General features: G+C 54.1%; 1 protein-coding gene across 5 annotated transcripts in view; it reads left to right on the top strand.

The window, feature by feature from the left end:
• Positions 1–17,402, top strand: part of JAKMIP1 (janus kinase and microtubule interacting protein 1) — a 142,161-nt gene that overhangs the window by 53,010 nt on the left and 71,749 nt on the right. For 2 of the 5 annotated variants that reach the window (XM_072737806.1, XM_072737807.1), the window contains exons 2-4: positions 9,473–9,524; positions 10,918–11,183; positions 16,197–16,691. In XM_072737806.1, coding sequence (XP_072593907.1) covers positions 11,055–11,183; positions 16,197–16,691 — 624 coding nt within the window. In that variant the 5' untranslated portion in view covers positions 9,473–9,524; positions 10,918–11,054. The remainder of the gene's footprint in view (positions 1–9,472; positions 9,525–10,917; positions 11,184–16,196; positions 16,692–17,402) is intronic. The other 3 variants (XM_072737805.1, XM_072737808.1, XM_072737809.1) reach the window with 3 other exon arrangements.

Raw genomic sequence — 17,402 nt, 5'->3', positions numbered from 1 at the left:
ATTCCCATTACACATTTGTAATTATCCCACAGTTCTGGGGGTATTCTGTTCTGTTTCAGTCATTGTTTTCTTTGCCATTGGGTTTGGAATGGTTTTATGGACTTCAGACTCACTGAGTATTTTCCCCAGCTGGGTCCAATCTACAGTTCCTTGGAGATGTTCTTCATTTCTATTATAGTGGTTTTTTTTTTTTTTTAAATCTTTAAGAGCATTTCTTTTCAGTCCTTTCTTAGAACTTCCATGTCTGCTTACATTAGCCATCTATTCTTGCATATTGTCTACTTCTTCCGTTAGAGCCCTTAGCATGTTAATTATAGTTATTTTGAAGTCCTGGTCTGATAATTCCAGCATCACCACCATATCTTAGCCTGGTTCCGATGTTTGCTATGTTTCTTCAAACTGGGTTTTGAATGCTTTGTATATATGCCTTGTAATTTTGTTGTTGTTGTTGAGAGCTGGACAGGAGGTATTTAATAAAAGGAACCGGACTAATTCCCATGGAGGTTTCTGCTCTGGTAGGGTTGTTATTCTCAGTATCCATCTGTCTGCCTCTCCAAATTTTGCCGTGTGATCTCAGTTCTCAGATGGATATAAGAAAAGTTACTGATTTTCAGTTTGTTCAGTCTTCTTGTTGTGTGGATGGGAGTGATGACTTCCAAGCTCCTTATGTGCCAGACCAGAAACTGGAAGTTGGATTCAGTTATTTCTATGTTCTCCCTGCCTCCCTCCTTCCTTCCCTCCACCTCTTCCTCTCCTGTTCTTTCATTTCTTTTCCCCATCCTTCCTTCCTCCTGTGTATGCCCCTACCCCCTTCTCACTGGGCAGGACTTCGCCAAAGTGGCCGCAGATTAGGTGACTGCACAGTGTTGCCCTGATTGGAGGTTTCTCTGTTTTTTTTTTTTTTTTTGATGGCATCATGAGTTCAGACCTGAGCTCTGTGCAAGCTGCAGAGCCCTGGTGTTTTGAGAGGCCTCACTTCCCTGAACTTGGCTACACTTTACTCCCTTGAGACATATCAAGATGGACATGCTAGGGCCAGGTGACAGAGGTTATCCAAAGATTCCTGGGCCCTCTGGCCCTTGATGAAGGCTGTATCCTCACAGTGTCCAGCTGTTGCTGTGTCAGCTGCAGCCCTCCACCTGGCCCTGAGCTTCACAGGTGACCATGCTTGTTCTGTGACTGGGGTGAGGATGACAAACAACAGTGGCTGGTGATGCTACCACCAAAAGGAAGGTATGTCTGACTAGAGACAGGTGCAGTGGCCCATAGAAGAGTCCCATTTGTGCCCTTCTGTGGCTGTATTTAGGACACAGAGGTGGCTTCCTCCTGATTGATGTGTGGAGATATTGAAAGGAACAGACAGGCAAAGGTCTGTAATGAGGGGGCTTTGGACAGGAGAGGCTGTGAGCATCATAGGGCAGGGCAAGGTGTGGCTTGCTCATTATTGTGGCACCATTGTACCTGTGGGTAGGACCCAGGCAGTAATCTCATGCTGGACATACTCAACCGGCTGAGCTCCTCTGCTTACAGCTCTTTTTCCCCAAGAGCGAGACCCAAGATCCTTGATGCTCAGTGTCTGGTCTTTGAGCTATGGTCATGTTTAAATACCAAGGGAGCCTGGCTGGCAGGGGGAGGGGCCAACTTGCAAGTGAGCTGAGCTCACCATCGGGTGTCCCCGCCTCTACCCACATGCATGCCAGTGTTTTTTTTTTTTTTTAAGACTTTATTTATTTATTCATGAGAGACACACATAGAGAGGCAAAGACATAGAGGGAGAAGCGGGTTCCTCTCAGGGAACCCGATGCGGGACTCGATCCCCTGACCCGGGATCACACCCTGAGCCAAAGGCAGACACTCAACTGCTGAGCCACCCAGGGGTCCCTACATGCCAGTTCTTGTGTGATTATGCTTGGCTTTGTGGAATAGGGTGTGTTTTTACCAAGGACTCAGGAAACCTGTCTCTTGAAGGCTCTCTTGTGTCCTTCTGCCTAAACACTGTAACTGAACCATGGGGGTGGGTATGAAAGGAGTACATGACGCTGTCACATCCAGAGGACATCCAAGGAGGGGTCCTGATGTTTTGGGCGCCTGCTTAGAGCTGGCACTTTGCTTGGCACTGGAGACTGTAAATCAGGTGGTTTATAAACGGAGGAGCGGAGAATCCAGGGAGCAAGGTGGAGCAAACAAGTAGGCTAGGCAGTGGGGGGCCAGTAGCGGGTGCCTTGTCAGCCAGACTTCCCACTGCAAGATCCTGGTGGTGGCCTCCCCCAAGGCAATGAGGCCTGGGAAGTTTGGTGGTTATTACTGCCATTGTCACTGGTATTGTTAATTTTCTACCCTGGGGTGGGATGTGGGGATTTCCACTTCAGAAGGTAGCTGGGAGGTGAGGCAGAGAGACTGTTGAAGGCTTTTGAGGTCCAGAGGTCTGCAGGTGGCCAGACAAAGGGACCCTGGAGGGCTCTGAAAGGCATCTGGTGGGTAGCTCTGTGGGGCTTGGGTGACACCTGAGAGGGCATCAGAGGGACTCTGGTGGGTAGCACTGTGGGGCTTAGGTGGGGCCTGTGGGGGCGGCAGGTGGCTATTCTTTTGTCCCTACTAGAGACACACAGGCACCACCAGCCAGTCTCCTATGGTGGGATGAACTCCCAGGGCACCACACCTGGAACCTGGTGTCAGTGAAGGCTCCCCTCACTCCCACCTCCCAGCGTGTCCTGAGCTCTCTGCAGCGCACACTACCTGCGGTGCCCTGTCTCCACTGCAAGCACCTACCGCCTAGGCGGTAAAGATCTCCACTTCACAGATGAAGAAACTGAGCCCCAGAGAACTCAGGCGACTTACCCCACATCAGAGGGACCCGCTTGGGATTTAGATCCACATCTCCCAGGCTCTTTCCCAACCATGCGTAACTTACTGTGTTCAGGCCTCAGTTTCTCCATCCATGAGATGGGGGTAATAGTAGGACCTACGTCCCAGTCATTAGAGGTTTGCTTGAGCAGCCTTGTCCTGCACGAGCCTGGTTGTAGTGTCTGATGTAAGCGTGTGCTCCAAAAACACTTGTCATTCTTATGTTACCCAGAGAAGAGAAGGCTCTGGGAGTAGGGCTCGGTCTCCAGATTACTGATGGGTCGCTCTCTGGGGAAGGGAGAGGCAATCATTCTGGGTGGCTTCTGAGTCTTGTAAGGGGCCCGGGGAGAAGTCACAAGGGGCCCTTTTTTTGGTTTGTTTCTTTTAGGCTTGAAATCAGAGGTGATTTCCAGGGCCATAGGGGCTGCCCTAGGGCAGCAGGTGTCCCCACCGTGGGGAGTGGGCTTTCTGTCACTGGGAGAATGTGGAGGAGGGACCGAGGAGGGGATTTCCGTGGGGCCTAGAAGGCCACGAGGTGACAGGTGGGCCTTGGAGTCCCAACTTCTTGTGCTGAGAGTCCTGCATCTGGTGGCTGATCTGGTCTTTGTGTGTGTGATTTGTTCCTCACAGTGAAGAGCCCGTTTCGGGGATACTTTGTGGCTTCCAAGTACATGTGGTCCTTACCTACGTGCCAGTGAGGGCACCGCACTGACTCATGGCACCTGAGGCTGGCCACTGATGCTCCCGCCGGGCATGCTGCACACACACACTTGAGGTGCAGCCCGTGCCCTTTTACTCCTCCACTCACTCCCTTTCCTTCCAGAACAACCAACTTTTCAGCAAACCCAGCTATGTGGTTTCCTGGTGTGTGTGTCTCTAAGGCTCCATTGCCTCATCTCTAAATCGGGAGAACCTCTATGCTGCCTCCCCCTGGAGAGGCTCCGTGGCTCAGCTGAGGTGTGGTGGGCCAGGGTGGGCAGCTGGTGGGTGAGTCTGAGAGGTCACCTGCCCATGCTGGGCAAGCTGCAGAGCCCTCTGAGCCTGGTGCCCCCGGGGGAGAACAGGGCCGAGGGCCTGACAGTCCCCCTGCTCCCAGCCTGCCACTGTGTGCTTCCCGGTATTGGTGTGGCAATATCATGCAGCAGCCGGGCCTTCCAACACTGGAGACCCATGGTCTTCACAAGATGCCTGGGACCCCTCTGTGAGAATTCCCTACGCAGGCTGGGGAGACTGGTCTGCACATCCCAGAAACGCTTCTCCTGCACATCTGGGATTTTCCCATCCTGCGTGGAACTGCTGGGCTAGTGTGTGTGTGTGTGTGTGTGTGTGTGTGAAGTGTGTGGTGTGTGTGTGTGGGGTGTGTGTAGTATATGTATGTATGTGGTGTGTACTGTGTGGGTAGTGTGTGTGGTATGGGTGGTTGTGTGTGCATATGTGTGCTGTGTGGTGTATTTGCGTATGTAGTGTATGCACATATGTGTATATAGTATATGCACGTGCATATGGTGTGTGCAGTATGTGTAGTGTGCGTGTGTGGGAAGTAATGTGTGCATTTATGTATACTGTGTATGCTGTGTGCATGTATGTAAAGTGCATGTAGTATGTGCATAGTGTATATATGTCTGTAGTGTGGGTATAATGTATACATAGCATGTGTGTGTATAGTGGGTGTGGCATGTAGTGTATTTGTGTATGTGTATAGTGTGCATATTGTGTGTTGTGTGTGCATATATGTGCATATGTGTGGTGTGTGTAGCATGAGTATTTGTGTGCAGTGTGTCTGCATGTGTATGTAATGTGTGCATATATGTGCGTGTGTGTGGTGTGTAGTACATGTGTAGTGTGTGTGGTGTGTAGTGTGTGGGTGGTGTGCGTGTGGTGTATAGTACATGTGTAGTGTGTGCCATATGTGTAGTGTGTGTGGTGTGGAGTGTATATGTAGTGTGTGTGTGTGTGTATCCATGTGACTTAGACAACACGGCTGCTGTACCAGAATTCTGCATACTGCCCACCTAAAGTCATGGGTCCTGGGTCCCCGCGGGGCTGGAGGCTGGGAGCCCGGGTGCAGGCACGGGTCCAGGGTCCCTGCGGGGCTAGAGGCTGGGAGACGGGGTGTGGGCATGGGTCCTGGGTCCCCGCGGGGCTGGAGGCTGGGAGCCCGGGTGCAGGCACGGGTCCTGGGTCCCTGCGGGCCCTTAGGCTGGGAGCTGGGGTGCTGGCACGGGTTCTGGGTGACGACCCTGCAGGTCATCAGCAGGAAATGGCAGAAAGGTCACTCCTGCTGCCCCTGGAGCCTGGATGGAGCCGGATGCAGGCCCAGGAGAGCAGGGGAGGCCACTGCTCCAGGCAGGAAGGGGTGAGGGCTGGCTGGAGGCAGAAGGGAGTGCCTCTCAGAACTGGTGAGTGGGGACAGGCTTGGTGGCTGCATATTTAGGTTTGGGAGCCCTGAGGCCAATGTGAGGATTGAACTGGGCTCAGAACAGGGCCTGGGTAGCCAAGCACTCCCAAATGTGCTGGGACAGGTGGCTCTTCTGTCATTTCCAGGACCCACCAGCTCTGAGCCGCTGGGGTCTGTGACAGGACACGAGGGCCTCAGAACCCTGGCTGCGGGCAGCTTACTCTGGCCTTCCCTGAGCTTAGCAATGCTCAGCAGCCCTGCTTGCACACAGTGCCGTGTGCACAGCCCATTCCACTTCACAGACGGGAAGTGCTGGCTGAGGAAGACAGAGCTGGGGCCTGGCCACACACAGGTCGGTGGCAGGGCTGGGATGAGTGACTGAGCCTCCGCTCCTCACTCTGGGTTCTCTCTGCAGCACTTTACCCCTGAGCTAGAGTAGGTGTTGGAAAACCTAACTCATTTGACTTCATTTATAATTCTTTACGGAAGTTTTTTTTTTTTAAACCCCCACCGACTACTTTGCACTAATATAAAGAGAGTCTGGACAGCAAGGGCCTTATTAGTTTGTTGTACGTGGAGAATGACATCTCCTTGAAAAGTTCATGTGTAGGCCTCTCAGGCTTTTTCTTGTAAGTATTAAAAAAAAAGTTATTTTTTTTCTCTCTCTCTCTTTTTATTTATTTATTTTTTTGGTGTGGGTATGGTGGAAAATCTGTCTTTTTACTCCCTGTCTGTGTTTGTCTTTTGCAAAACACTGTCTTCCTGTTCCCCTTCTGCTCTGGGCCGGGAGAACAGACAGCTCAGCTTGCTAGCACTGTATGTAAAACACGAGATAATGGGCTCTGAGTGAGGGACTGGAGATTTGCCTACTGCGTGGTGTGCACTGGCTTTGGGAGGATGTTTGCTGAGCCTCTGTGGGGTTCCTTTGCTGGTACTGGGCTTTGCCATCTGCTCAGTGGGCCGTCATGGACTTGAAGTGGAAAGCCCCTGGCACAGAGTGGGTACCGACCGCATCTCAGGGGAGTGACCTGCTATTGCTTCCATGGGTGAGGCCCTCATGGAGGTCAGCAGCTGTGGGCTGATTGTAGGGATACTCAGTGGCACTCTGAGCCTCAGGCTGGACCAGCCATGGGTGCGTTCCTGGCACGGAGGCCAGCCGTGTGGGGCCCACCGAGAGCTCTGAGATGGACTTAGCCCATAACTTTGGGCACTGTCTCCTGTATCCCCTCATCTCAACATTTACTGAGGCCCTGGCCCGGCAAATGTTGAGAGTGAGCGTTGGTGTTTGCTCGCTGTAGGCTTGGTGTTTGCTCATTGGAATGTATTCCTCCTGGAAACACAGAGCTTGGACTTTGGGCTGAGCCCGGGGTGAGGCCTACAAAGATGGAATCAGGCTCAAGGGGCTGACAGATGGGCAAACACACAGGGCGGCCCTCGGCCACCCTGGGAGCTCAGAGGAGGCACCTGATGATGGGCTCCTTAGAGGAGGCTTCCTGGAGGAGGCGAGATGGGAGGTGGCCAAGAGAGGGGGCGGGGGCGTGCCTTTCTCCATCAGGGAACTGAACGCCCTGGGCCTACCAGGGAGCGTGCTGGGCATGGAGCGTGGGGCAGGTGGCAGGGCTGGAGCGCTGGTGTGAGTCAGACCCTGCAGGACCTGCACGCTTCACGGGCCAGGCTTTCTCTGAAGGTAGCCTGAGCCTCCCGTGGCTTCGAAGCAGCAGAGGCACAGCTCTGTGTCTGCAGACGTCGATCTGTTTTCTCATCTGTAAGGCGGGCAGTACGTGCCGACGCTCTGCTGAGTGATGGTGTCAACGCGCCTTTCCAGGGGCTGCTGCAGCTGGGGAAGCGCTGGGCTGTCCCCAGGCATGGGCCCCCCTTCCGGGTGTCTGGCTTGTCCTGCCACTGTCTGTCCCTGCCCTTTGGCCCTTCTGTTCTTGGGGCCTTGAGAGCTGGGCCGGGAGACTAGGAGGCCTTGGGGTCCAGCTGGCCAGGGGTTTGAGAAAAAGTGGAGACTGTGACTGGCCCTGAGGCTCCACCCGCACTGTTCTCATGGTCCCTCAGACATTCCTGGGGTGCTGTCTCCCCATGGCCTGGGTCTCCTCTCCCCCATCCCCTCCCGACTGCAGCCAGTTTGCTGTCGTAGGGCCTTGCTGAGGAGTGGACCAGGTTCACGGTCTGCAGCCAGTGTGCTGTGCTGCCTTGGGTGGGCACTTGACCTCCCTGAGGCCCGGAAGCCTCATCTGCTACCCCTTCCTCCCTGGCATCTTCAGTGACCCTTGGAGCGGCTGCTGGGGGAGGGAATGGACCTTCAGATTGTACTAGGGTTGCTGAGAAGCGGTGGCAGCAGGACCCCAGATGGGCCACAGTTCAATGTGGTGGCTTCCTGAGGTGCCTTGTCTTAGCACCTGTTATCTTGATCTTCGTGGAGGTTACTGGAAGGCTGGCACTGCTCCTCCTAATAAATTCAGCTTCGTTTTGTTTGGGGAGTGTCTTCACAGGGCTGAGCACCTCACTGAGCATGGCTATGGATCCTGGCAATCCCCACACATCCCTGTGAGGTCTGTGCCACGGATCCCATTAAACAGGTGGGAATACTGAGTTATAGAGAAGTTCTGTGACTTTCCCAGAACCACCCAGTCAGGCACGTGTGAGCCAAGAGGACATACTTACTGAGAAGGGTGCCTTTGGTGGGGGACGAGGCCACCCTACAGAATGGTCAGCTGTGCCCCGGGGAGTGTGGCCTGTGTCTTGTCTTGTCAGGTACACCTTTACCTTGCAGGTAGCCCCTAAGGACTCAGGCGGAGCTGGAGCTGCATCTGGCTGTGCCCGGAGAGTCAGTCAGCCTCCAGACCACGCTGTCACTGCACTGGGGACAGGGCCCACAGGCTTTTCCTTCAGCTTCTTTCTTACCTCTTTCCCAGCTCGATCCAGATGGTTTTCTGAAACTTGCTTTCCTTTGAAAAATGGCATCATTTTTTCTGTAAAGCAGGAACAGAAAGCGAAAATCTGACTTATCAGAAAGAGTATATAGAGGAAGGTAAATGTCACCTGTCGCTCAGGCAGTCACTGCTAACGTTTGGGAGCCCTGGCCATGTGGTCCTCACCGCTGTGTCCCTGGGGTGCAGGACCTGGTGCCCAGCAGGTGCGCAAAAACTATTTGTGACCAAATGGAAACAGCGAACAACTGTGTCTGAAAAACTGAGATCACAAACCTCATTTGTTCTTTGACCCTGTGACATTCACTTTTCTCTTTACGGTTCTGTGTCACAACTTTGCTGTCCTTTACTTAACCGTCCCTTTGGCTGAGCGCTGGGTTGCTGGGAAGAACAGCCGTGTGTATACAGAGGCCATCTCTCTGGTTAATCCTTACCCTAGGTGTTCCACAGGGTGGACTAGAAGGGAGGGAAGTCTCCCCCGCTCTGGGTGCCGGATCTGACGAGTGCTTCCCGCCCACTCTGCAGGGTCCGGGCCGCTTCTGGGTGCTGCCGTGCCGGTAGAGGCAGGCCGGCCAGAGCAGCGAGCAATGAATTATGGGTTGTGCTCTCATAAGTCACGGCAGAGCAAATGGAGTTCAGACTCACTGGAGACAGAATGTACCTTTCTGGAATCAATCAGTGGGGATGCTCATTACCCCTGAATAATCCCTCAAGGCGTGGTGTTGAGAAACGCCGCACCCTCCTGTTCAGCAGGGGTCAAACTGGCTTCTACCTCTGCCTTCCCAAATGGGACATCCTGGTGCCCCAGGGCATCCCAGGCATTGAGCCTCTGCCACTTTCCCGAAGTGCCGGCGTCCGTGAGACCCCACTCCAGCTCCCTGATGTCTGCCTGCCTCCCGACTCCCACCTCACAAAGAAGCTCCTGCTGAGGCCACTGGCTGCATATTCCTGAATTTGGTGGCCAATTTCCCATCCCCATCCTCATCCTCATCCTGACCACCTCCTAGAACTCCTTCTTCCCTTAGCCTCCCTGGTCCTCCTTGTTCCCCTCTATCTCCAGGCTTCTTGTTTACGGTATTCCTTGCTGATTTCATCCCTTCTGTTCCACCTGCAAATCCTGGCATTCCTCCGTGCTGGAAAGTTCTCTTTTCACTGTGCATTCTTTCCCAAGGCAGTTTAACCCCAGGGCCACCACTTAACAGCTTTGTGGCCTTAGGTAGCATACTAAACTCTCTGTGCCTGGATTTTTTTCTCATCTCTAAGATGGGCCTAATATCTGTACCTACCTCTCCAGGTGCTGCAAGGACAATACACTCCCAAGCTCCTGTCACAGGACCTGATACATAGTAGGTGCTTCACTCATTTGTTCGTTCATTCGTTCACTGATTCATTCATTCTCTCATTCAACAAATGCTGCTGGAGTGCCTCCTGCATGCTGAGCTCTGAGGCCAGGCACAGAGAATATAGACCCAGGCCCTGCTTGCTTGGAGTGCACATCCTGGTGTAGGAGAAACAGACGAGAAATAAGTACATACACGGTTTGTCATATGGAAAACAGCAAGAAGGCAGAGCAAGGGGCCTGGGGGACTCTAGGTGTGCTGTCAGAGACAGGGCAGCTTGGGGTCAGGCTAACACAGGGCTCAGGCCTCGGCATCTGGGTTTGGACTCACCCGTCCAGTCTGGCTGTGGAGCTTGACCGGTTTAATGTTGTTGCCTCATCGTGACTGTGTGACTGTTGCTAGCACTCAGCCTCTCTGGGCCTCAGTCCTTCATCTGCAACCCTGGGCAACATCACCCCCCTCGCAGGGCAGGTGCATGGATTGATAAGCTGTGATCTAGGTGTCACACCCAGGACACAGTGGTACCAGCTATCACTCCAGACCTTATTTTAAGGACTTGGGCTTTGCCACTGTATGGGCTGGGAGGGCAGCCCTCCCAAATGAAGGCCTAGGCCTCTCCAGGAGGAATGTGAGTGCTGGCAGGGCTGTTAGCTCATCATGACACCCCTGTCCACCAGAGAGCCAGCTCGGGCCTGGCCAGGCAGACATAGAGGCCTGGAGGGACCACAGGCACTGCCACTGGGTACAGAGCCAGTGGCTCAGGGTGACCGGTTCTGTGCTGGTCTGGGGGCCATGTAGGGGGAACCACCAAACTTTATGAATTCTAAAAGGACACTTTTCAGGGTGTAGTCCTCAGACCCTAGTCCAGACTCACCTGGGAGTGTCGATGGAGCATCTGGATTCCTCAGTCCCACCACGCACCTCATGCTCTGAGCTCTGGGCTACCCAGGGACCCGCCTTTTGAAGCAAGCATCCTTGGGAACCAGAGCTCACTGACAGCTGCAGCTGGCAGCCTACAGGTTGCTCGGGGGGTGTGGTCTCCTCTTGAGAAGGGCAGAGATACACCAGAACTACTCAAGCTCTGGCAGCTGGGGAGCATCACCTGGGTGCTTATGAGGGACGCAGATCAGCTTCTCTGGGGGGTGGGCCCAGACTGTCTACCTTGACGAGCTTCTGAGAGATTGTGTGGCAGCCAGTGTGAGTGAGAGGTGCTTGGTCGGTGTTGTGAATCGTGGGGCCTCCCTGGGACAAGCAGGTGCCAGGCCCAGGCAGGGAGGCCTCAGGCAGCGTTGGCTGCTGTTGTGTTTGAGTGCTCAGGCCATGAGGCCAGCCTCTCTCTCTCTCTCTCTCTCTCTCTCTCTCTCTCTCTCTCTCCTAACCTGGCCTCCCTCTTCTCCAGGGTCCCAAGTGATGGTGGTTGACGCAGAGGACGAACTAAGCCCTGCACGACTGGTTAGCGTGGCGGAGCCTGGAGCGGCACCTGCTGGCCAGTGGGCGTGAACCTCGGGATCTCAGTGTCTCAACCCCAGAGGAAGTATGTCTAAAAAGAGCCGGAACAAGGGCGAGAAGCCCGAGATGGAGGCTGACGCCGTACAAATGGCTAATGAGGAGCTTCGGGCCAAGTTGACGAGCATCCAGATCGAGTTCCAGCAAGAAAAGAGCAAGGTGGGAGGGGTGCAGGCGCTCTGGCTCCATAGAGGGGGTGCTGCAGGGTCCCTGGTGAGGGCCTTCCCAAGCTAGGGGTGCGGGTGGGCACTTGACCTCTGAGCCTCAGCTTGCCCCTTGGTAAAATGGCTATAACAGCAGTGGTGGGACCACCTGGGTCCTGATCCTGGCCCCATCCCATCTCACTGTGACCTCAGAGCAGCTATGCCACTATCCGGGCCATAACCTCCCTCACCTGCAACATGGGGTTGTGATGTGCCACCTGATGGGCCTGTGGGTGGGAGTTAGGAGGTAAGGCTGCTAAAGAGCTTCAGTAGAGTCTGGGTCTGGGATGGGGCAGGTGAGCTCTCTCGGGGGTGAGAATGAGCTTTGGGGCAGGTCAGTGCAGCGCCTGGTTGGGAGCCAGGCAGACTATAGCATCCAGTCAAAGTGCAGCTGCAATAGGCGGCCTGGCACAGTGGAGGAATCCTAACTGGTCAAAGTCCTAAAGATTCAATGTCACAGATACAACACAAAGACCCATTGGTGTTGTCACTTGGGTGGCTTGAAGGCCAAGCTGTGGGGGGCATCGTGGTGTCCATGGGAGAGGAGAAGGAGGTGGAGCTTGCTCCGGGGCAGCCTCAATGGCCAAGGGTCTAGCCTGTGCTGGGCGGGGTTGTGGAGGTTATCCCTGGGCCCTGAGCATCTGGAACCCTCCAGCATCTGGAACCTCAAGAGGGACTGCTGGGGAATTGCTATAGGTTCCCGTCTTGTTGAGTGCTGGGGCTTCACAGCAGTGAGGGGCCAGGCTGTGTTCAGCTCCCAGCCCCCTGCTCAGGTCAGCACCATGGAGAGCAGAGGCAGAGTCCAGGACCTGGGGGGCATGAAGGCCAGGCTCCTGGAGCTTGGGGACAGACATGCCCCCAACTTCCCCAGACACTCAGGACTCCAGACCTGGAGCAGTCACCCCCTGCCAGCACGGCTGTCCGAGGTGCCAGCCTGTCCATGCATTGTGTGGCTCAGGAGGGACTCCCCTGCTGGCATCCCTTGGGGCTAGAGATCCCATTCAGAAGTAGCAACAGCCCCATGGTTTTGGGGAAGCCATAAGGCCAGGGTCGTGCTGCTGGGGCTCCATCCCACCTCCACCACCTCACTCACTTTGAGGTCTCTGGGCAAGCCATGTAACCACCCCGTGCCTCAATTTTCCCGTTTGTTAAATGAGGTCCTCTGATGTGCCTGCCTCCCTGGGTTGTTTGAAGGAGACAGTCACACACACGCACTGCCTGTCACAGTCACTCGACAGTTAGCTGACATTTATTATGCGTCTAGTATGCAGGCCAAACCAGGTGCCTTAGAGAGCCTCCTGACCCTGGCAGTGACCCCTGTGAAGTCACGGGTGGCTTTCTCCAGTTTATGGGTGAGCAGTCTGAAGGTCAGAGAGGAGAGGTGACTTGCCCAGGTGTGCTAGCTCGCTGGGGCCACTATCACAAAGCACCACAGACTTGGTGGCTTAAACAACAAGAAATTTATTCTGGAGGTTGGAAGTGGTGGATAAAGATGTGGGCAGGTTGGTTTCTTCTGGGGCCTCCCTCCTGGGCGTGTAGATGCCCATCTTCTGCCTGTTGTCCTCACAGGGCCGTCTCCCTATGTGTCTGTGTCCTGATCTCTTAAGGACACCGGTCATCATGGATCAGGGCTCACACAGGTGACCTCATGTGACTTAATTACATCTTTTAAGATTTTATCTCCAAATACAGTCACATTCTTAGGTCCTGTGGGTTGGGACCTCCACATGGGGATTTTGGGGACACACCTCAGCCCCTAACGGTGGGTCAGCACAGGTGTAGGTGGTGGCACTGGGTTGGGAGCCAGGCCTGCGGGGACTGTGCTTCCCAGTCACCAGGCTGCCTCCCTACAGGGCACGCCCTGGCTGCTTGATGTCTCAGCCCAGCCACCCCTGTGGCCCCTCGGGAGGGCTTTCCGTGTGTCACTGCTGGGGGACCTTCTGTTCTCAGAGAATTCAGCAATATGCTTACGGCTGGCAGGAAAAACATAGATATAAACTTTATAGTTGCCTTTAAATGACATTTTTATATGATCGCATAACATTATTGCTGATGCCACAGTTAAAGTGCCATCGTTTTCCCAGAGGATCCCTGTTGAACTGTAGGTTGAAGGCAGGTGCTGAATGTATCTCTTGATTCATTTATTCAACAACCCATGTGCCATTGCTCCATGTTGTATGGGAAATGTTAGGACACGGTGCAGGGGCAAGAGGGCCTGGGAAGGCTTTGCAGAGGCTGTTTGGAGCCAACTCCTAAGGCTCTTGTTGGCTAGTGAGCAAGGGAATGGTTCTTACACCGTTCCAAGTGTCCAGAAACACCCATGAGGGTGCCATGGCCCATGGGGCACAGTCCCTGACTTGCCGAGACCTGGGTCTGGGGTAGGCAGGGGCAAAGCTAGGACATTATTGGTTGGGGGGTGGCTGCCACAGTCTGGTGGCAGGATCAGGATGGTGGCAGGGAGTGGGACAAGCGGCCAGGCCTGGACATGGGGAGCTAGTGCTGATAGATCAGATGAGGAGTGGGGTGGAAGGAGACAAGGGGAGGCCGATTTCCCCCATCCAGCTGGAGCTGCAGGTGGCGCTGGCTCAGATGTTCCCTGCGTTGGCTGCCCTCCCCACCTCTAGCTGGGCGCGGTCCCTCCCAGTCACTTTGCTCTTGCCTCATCTGGAGCCCAGTGCTGAGGAGCAGCTGGCATGGGCTCCTGTCTCCTGCCTCTGGACCTGGGGAGTAGCTCAGAGGCATCTGGCAGGTGAAGTGCGGGCAGCTTTTTAGACTTGCTTAGTTCAGTGGAGTAAGGAGCAGGTGCTCTGTCCACACCAGTCCAAGCCAGCCTTGCTCTGCTACACTTGGGTCGTGGCCCCTGGGCTCAGCCCTCAGCTCCTCAGGGCAGAGCTGGTGGGACCCAGGAAGGCTTTGTCCCTTCATCCCATCTTTTCTGTCAGCATCCCTGTCCTGTACACCGGTGTGGCCTGGCCTGTCTCAGCAGGCCCGACCTCTCCCAGGCTGCCCTGCACACACCTCCGCTCCCTTCCGCATTCTTTCCTCCTTGTCAACCTGTGAGAAAACTTCCCTTTACCCACTCATCCACTTTTGGTTTTCCTCCACCTGAGTCCTCATGGGCAGCTGTTCTGTTTCAGAGTGCATAGTCCAGGTTTTTTTCAGGGAAGCACAGAACCAGTAGGAAATGTGTGCGTGCGTGTGTATGTGGGTGGGGAGGGAGAGGGAGACATATTTTTTTAAGAAGTTGGCTCACATGATCACAGAGGCTGACAAATCTGAACTTCCAGAGCAGGCAGCTGGAAATTTCAGCAAGAGCTGATGTTGCTGCCTAGAATCTGAAGCAGTCTGGAGGCTGAATTCCTTTCTCATCCAGGAGCTCGGCTTTTTCTGGAGGCCATCAGCTGATTGGGTGAGGCCCACCCATATTATGAAGGGTCACCTCCTTTACTCAAGTTCTGCTAACTTAAATGTGAATCACATCTCCCCCTCCCCCCCCCCCCCCAAAAAAAAATGCCTTCACAGCAACATCTTACACTGGTGTTTGGCCAAATGGCCTGATACCCTGGCCCTGCCAAGTTGACACCTAACATTAACTGTCTCGAGGCTCAGTATCACCTGTCAGTGCAGGCTGGGGATGTGACCAGTCTCCTTCTTCTGACTCTGATCCCTGTCAGCAGTAGCCTGGGAAATCAGGACAGTGTAGCCTCCTAGAAAGGGCAATGCTAAAAGCATTTAGTCCCTTGCAAGGACACTCATGTTAAATATTTAAAATTCTAGCTCCTTGGCATTCAATCCATTAGGAAAAGACTCCCAGTTCCACCCCTGGGAGAGGGGTGGGTCTAGGACCAAAGGTTCCCCATTTTATTTCTGTGGTTGCAAGTATTTGATGCAAGGAGGTGCTGATCTTCTGTCTTTGCCTGGGCTGCTTTTGCTTCTTTATCCGCTGCTGTAAATAAGGGTTGATCAATACCCAGGGACGTTGTAAAATTCCTCACCTGAAATTAATTTTAGCGCATCAGTATACCGTCAACAGCACGGTCTGGGAAAACTGTTGCCACCTTCCACGGAAGCACTTATCTTCCCTGAGATACAATTGGTTTCCATTCTTTGGAGACTGGTATGATTTAGAGAGTTAATGGATTGCAAAGGGTTCCTGCTGTGTGTGTGTGTGTTTTGTGTGATACTTGCAAAGATCGAATAATGCATTTTGGAGTGTTTTAAGAAAATATCCCCTTGGCACATGTTATAAGTCATGTTTTAAATTTTGTTGATTAGAAAAATATGCTCAGGTGGGGTTGGCAGCCTGGCACCTGAGGAGCCAGGATCTGGGGCCAGGTGCCTGGGGGGGTGAGCCTGGTTCTGTCCCCTAGCAGGTCCTCCCCCCACCCCCAGGCAGGTCATGGATCCATCTCTAAGCTGTTGCTATCAACCTCAAAACCGTTATCTCGGTCTCAAGGCTCCTAGGAGTTAATGTGGGGGATCTGTTGGAGCCCCCAGCCTGTGAGGGGGCAGCTCAATGAGAGTGGTTGCCTCTCTCTCTATCTTTCCTAAGCCCACAATCCGACGCCTGGGCACTGGAAAGGTATTTCTGGCGTGAAATATGCTCATCTTTGGTGAGAGATGATTTCTGCCTGTGTGTCTTGTGTTTTATCACTGAGAAATTGTCCTCTCTTGTGAAGCTCCAAATTGGAAGAGATGTCAAAGGCTTGACTGCCCTCTCCAGCATCTTCAGATGTTTTTCCACCTCTAGAGAAATTCTCAAGAAAATAGTAGGAAATATAGTAGGAAGTAAAACAATAGGTGGGATGGATGAGAGTCATGACAGTGGGGGTGGCAGGATATTGGGGCATGGGGGCCTGGGGAGGGTCTTGGGCCTTCTAGCACCAAGGGGCATGGGGAGGTGGTGGCTGGGTCTGGCTGGCTCCCCCAGCTCTAACCCTGACCACCTCTCCCGTGGCTCGCGCCGCAGGTAGGCAAACTGCGGGAGCGGCTGCAGGAGGCCAAGCTGGAGCGCGAGCAGGAGCAGCGGCGGCACACGGCCTACATCTCGGAGCTCAGGGCCAAGCTGCACGAGGAGAAGACCAAGGAGCTGCAGGCGCTGCGCGAGGTGCTCATCCGGCAGCACGAGCAGGAGGCGGCGCGCACGGCCAAGATCAAGGAGGGCGAGCTGCAGCGGCTGCAGGCCACGCTCAATGTGCTGCGGGACGGCGCGGCCGACAAGGTCAAGACCGCGCTGCTGGCCGAGGCGCGAGAGGAGGCGCGCAGGACCTTTGACGGCGAGCGCCTGCGGCTGCAACAGGAAATCCTGGAGCTCAAGGCTGCGCGCAAACAAGCAGAGGAGGCGCTCAGCAACTGCATGCAGGCTGACAAGACCAAGGCGGCGGATCTTCGCGCTGCCTACCAGGCGCACCAGGACGAGGTGCACCGCATCAAGCGCGAGTGCGAGCGGGACATCCGCAGGCTGGTACGTGCTGCCTGCACCCCTTCCCAGCTGGCGTGCATGCACCTTTTTCTTCCCGCCCACGTGCATCCTGTCCTCCATGCATTCTTTCCTCCCCCGCTTGCATGTATCCTTTCCTTCCCATAGGTGTGCAGTAAACAGAGTTCTGAGGACCCACTGTGTAGTGAGCAAAGACGTGGTTCTAGACGCTGGGCTTCTACAAAGTCCCTGCCCATTCTCGTGGTGGCAAAGAGGCTTTGGGTGCTTAGAACTCTTCTTGCTAGGTGTGGGATCCTTGGTACTGCGTGGAACAGCTCAGATGCACAAGTTCCTCACCTGTAAGATAAGGTTAATAGATAAGGGGCAGGGGTATTGGAAGAAAGGACGGTGAAAGCTTAGTGAAGTGCTGGGCCTTTATTTATTCATTTAATTAATGAACCAGAGCACATTTATACCTCCAGGTAAGATGAGTTTATAGGGACAGGCCAGCCATTCTGTTGCAACAGCCGGGGAAAACCATAAATTGCAAACCTATGTTTAAGGACTGGAGAGCTATGGAGTTCTGAGGTCTAGAATAGTTAAAATTTCAAAGGGAGGAGAGAGAGCTGTTCAGATGAACTGACAGTTACTAGCCACTTTCTTCCCTTGGGGGCATTTGCTCATCCTGGGTGTGGGCTAGGGATTGGGCTTCCCCCAGCAAAGAGACTCAGGCAGGGCTGAGTGAGGTGATCAGGG

Source organism: Vulpes vulpes, chromosome 14 (genome assembly GCF_048418805.1).
Source record: "Vulpes vulpes isolate BD-2025 chromosome 14, VulVul3, whole genome shotgun sequence".
Lineage (NCBI taxonomy): Eukaryota > Metazoa > Chordata > Mammalia > Carnivora > Canidae > Vulpes > Vulpes vulpes.
The sequence above is the reverse complement of the archived record's forward strand: the minus strand, read 5'-3'. Positions and strand labels throughout refer to the sequence as shown.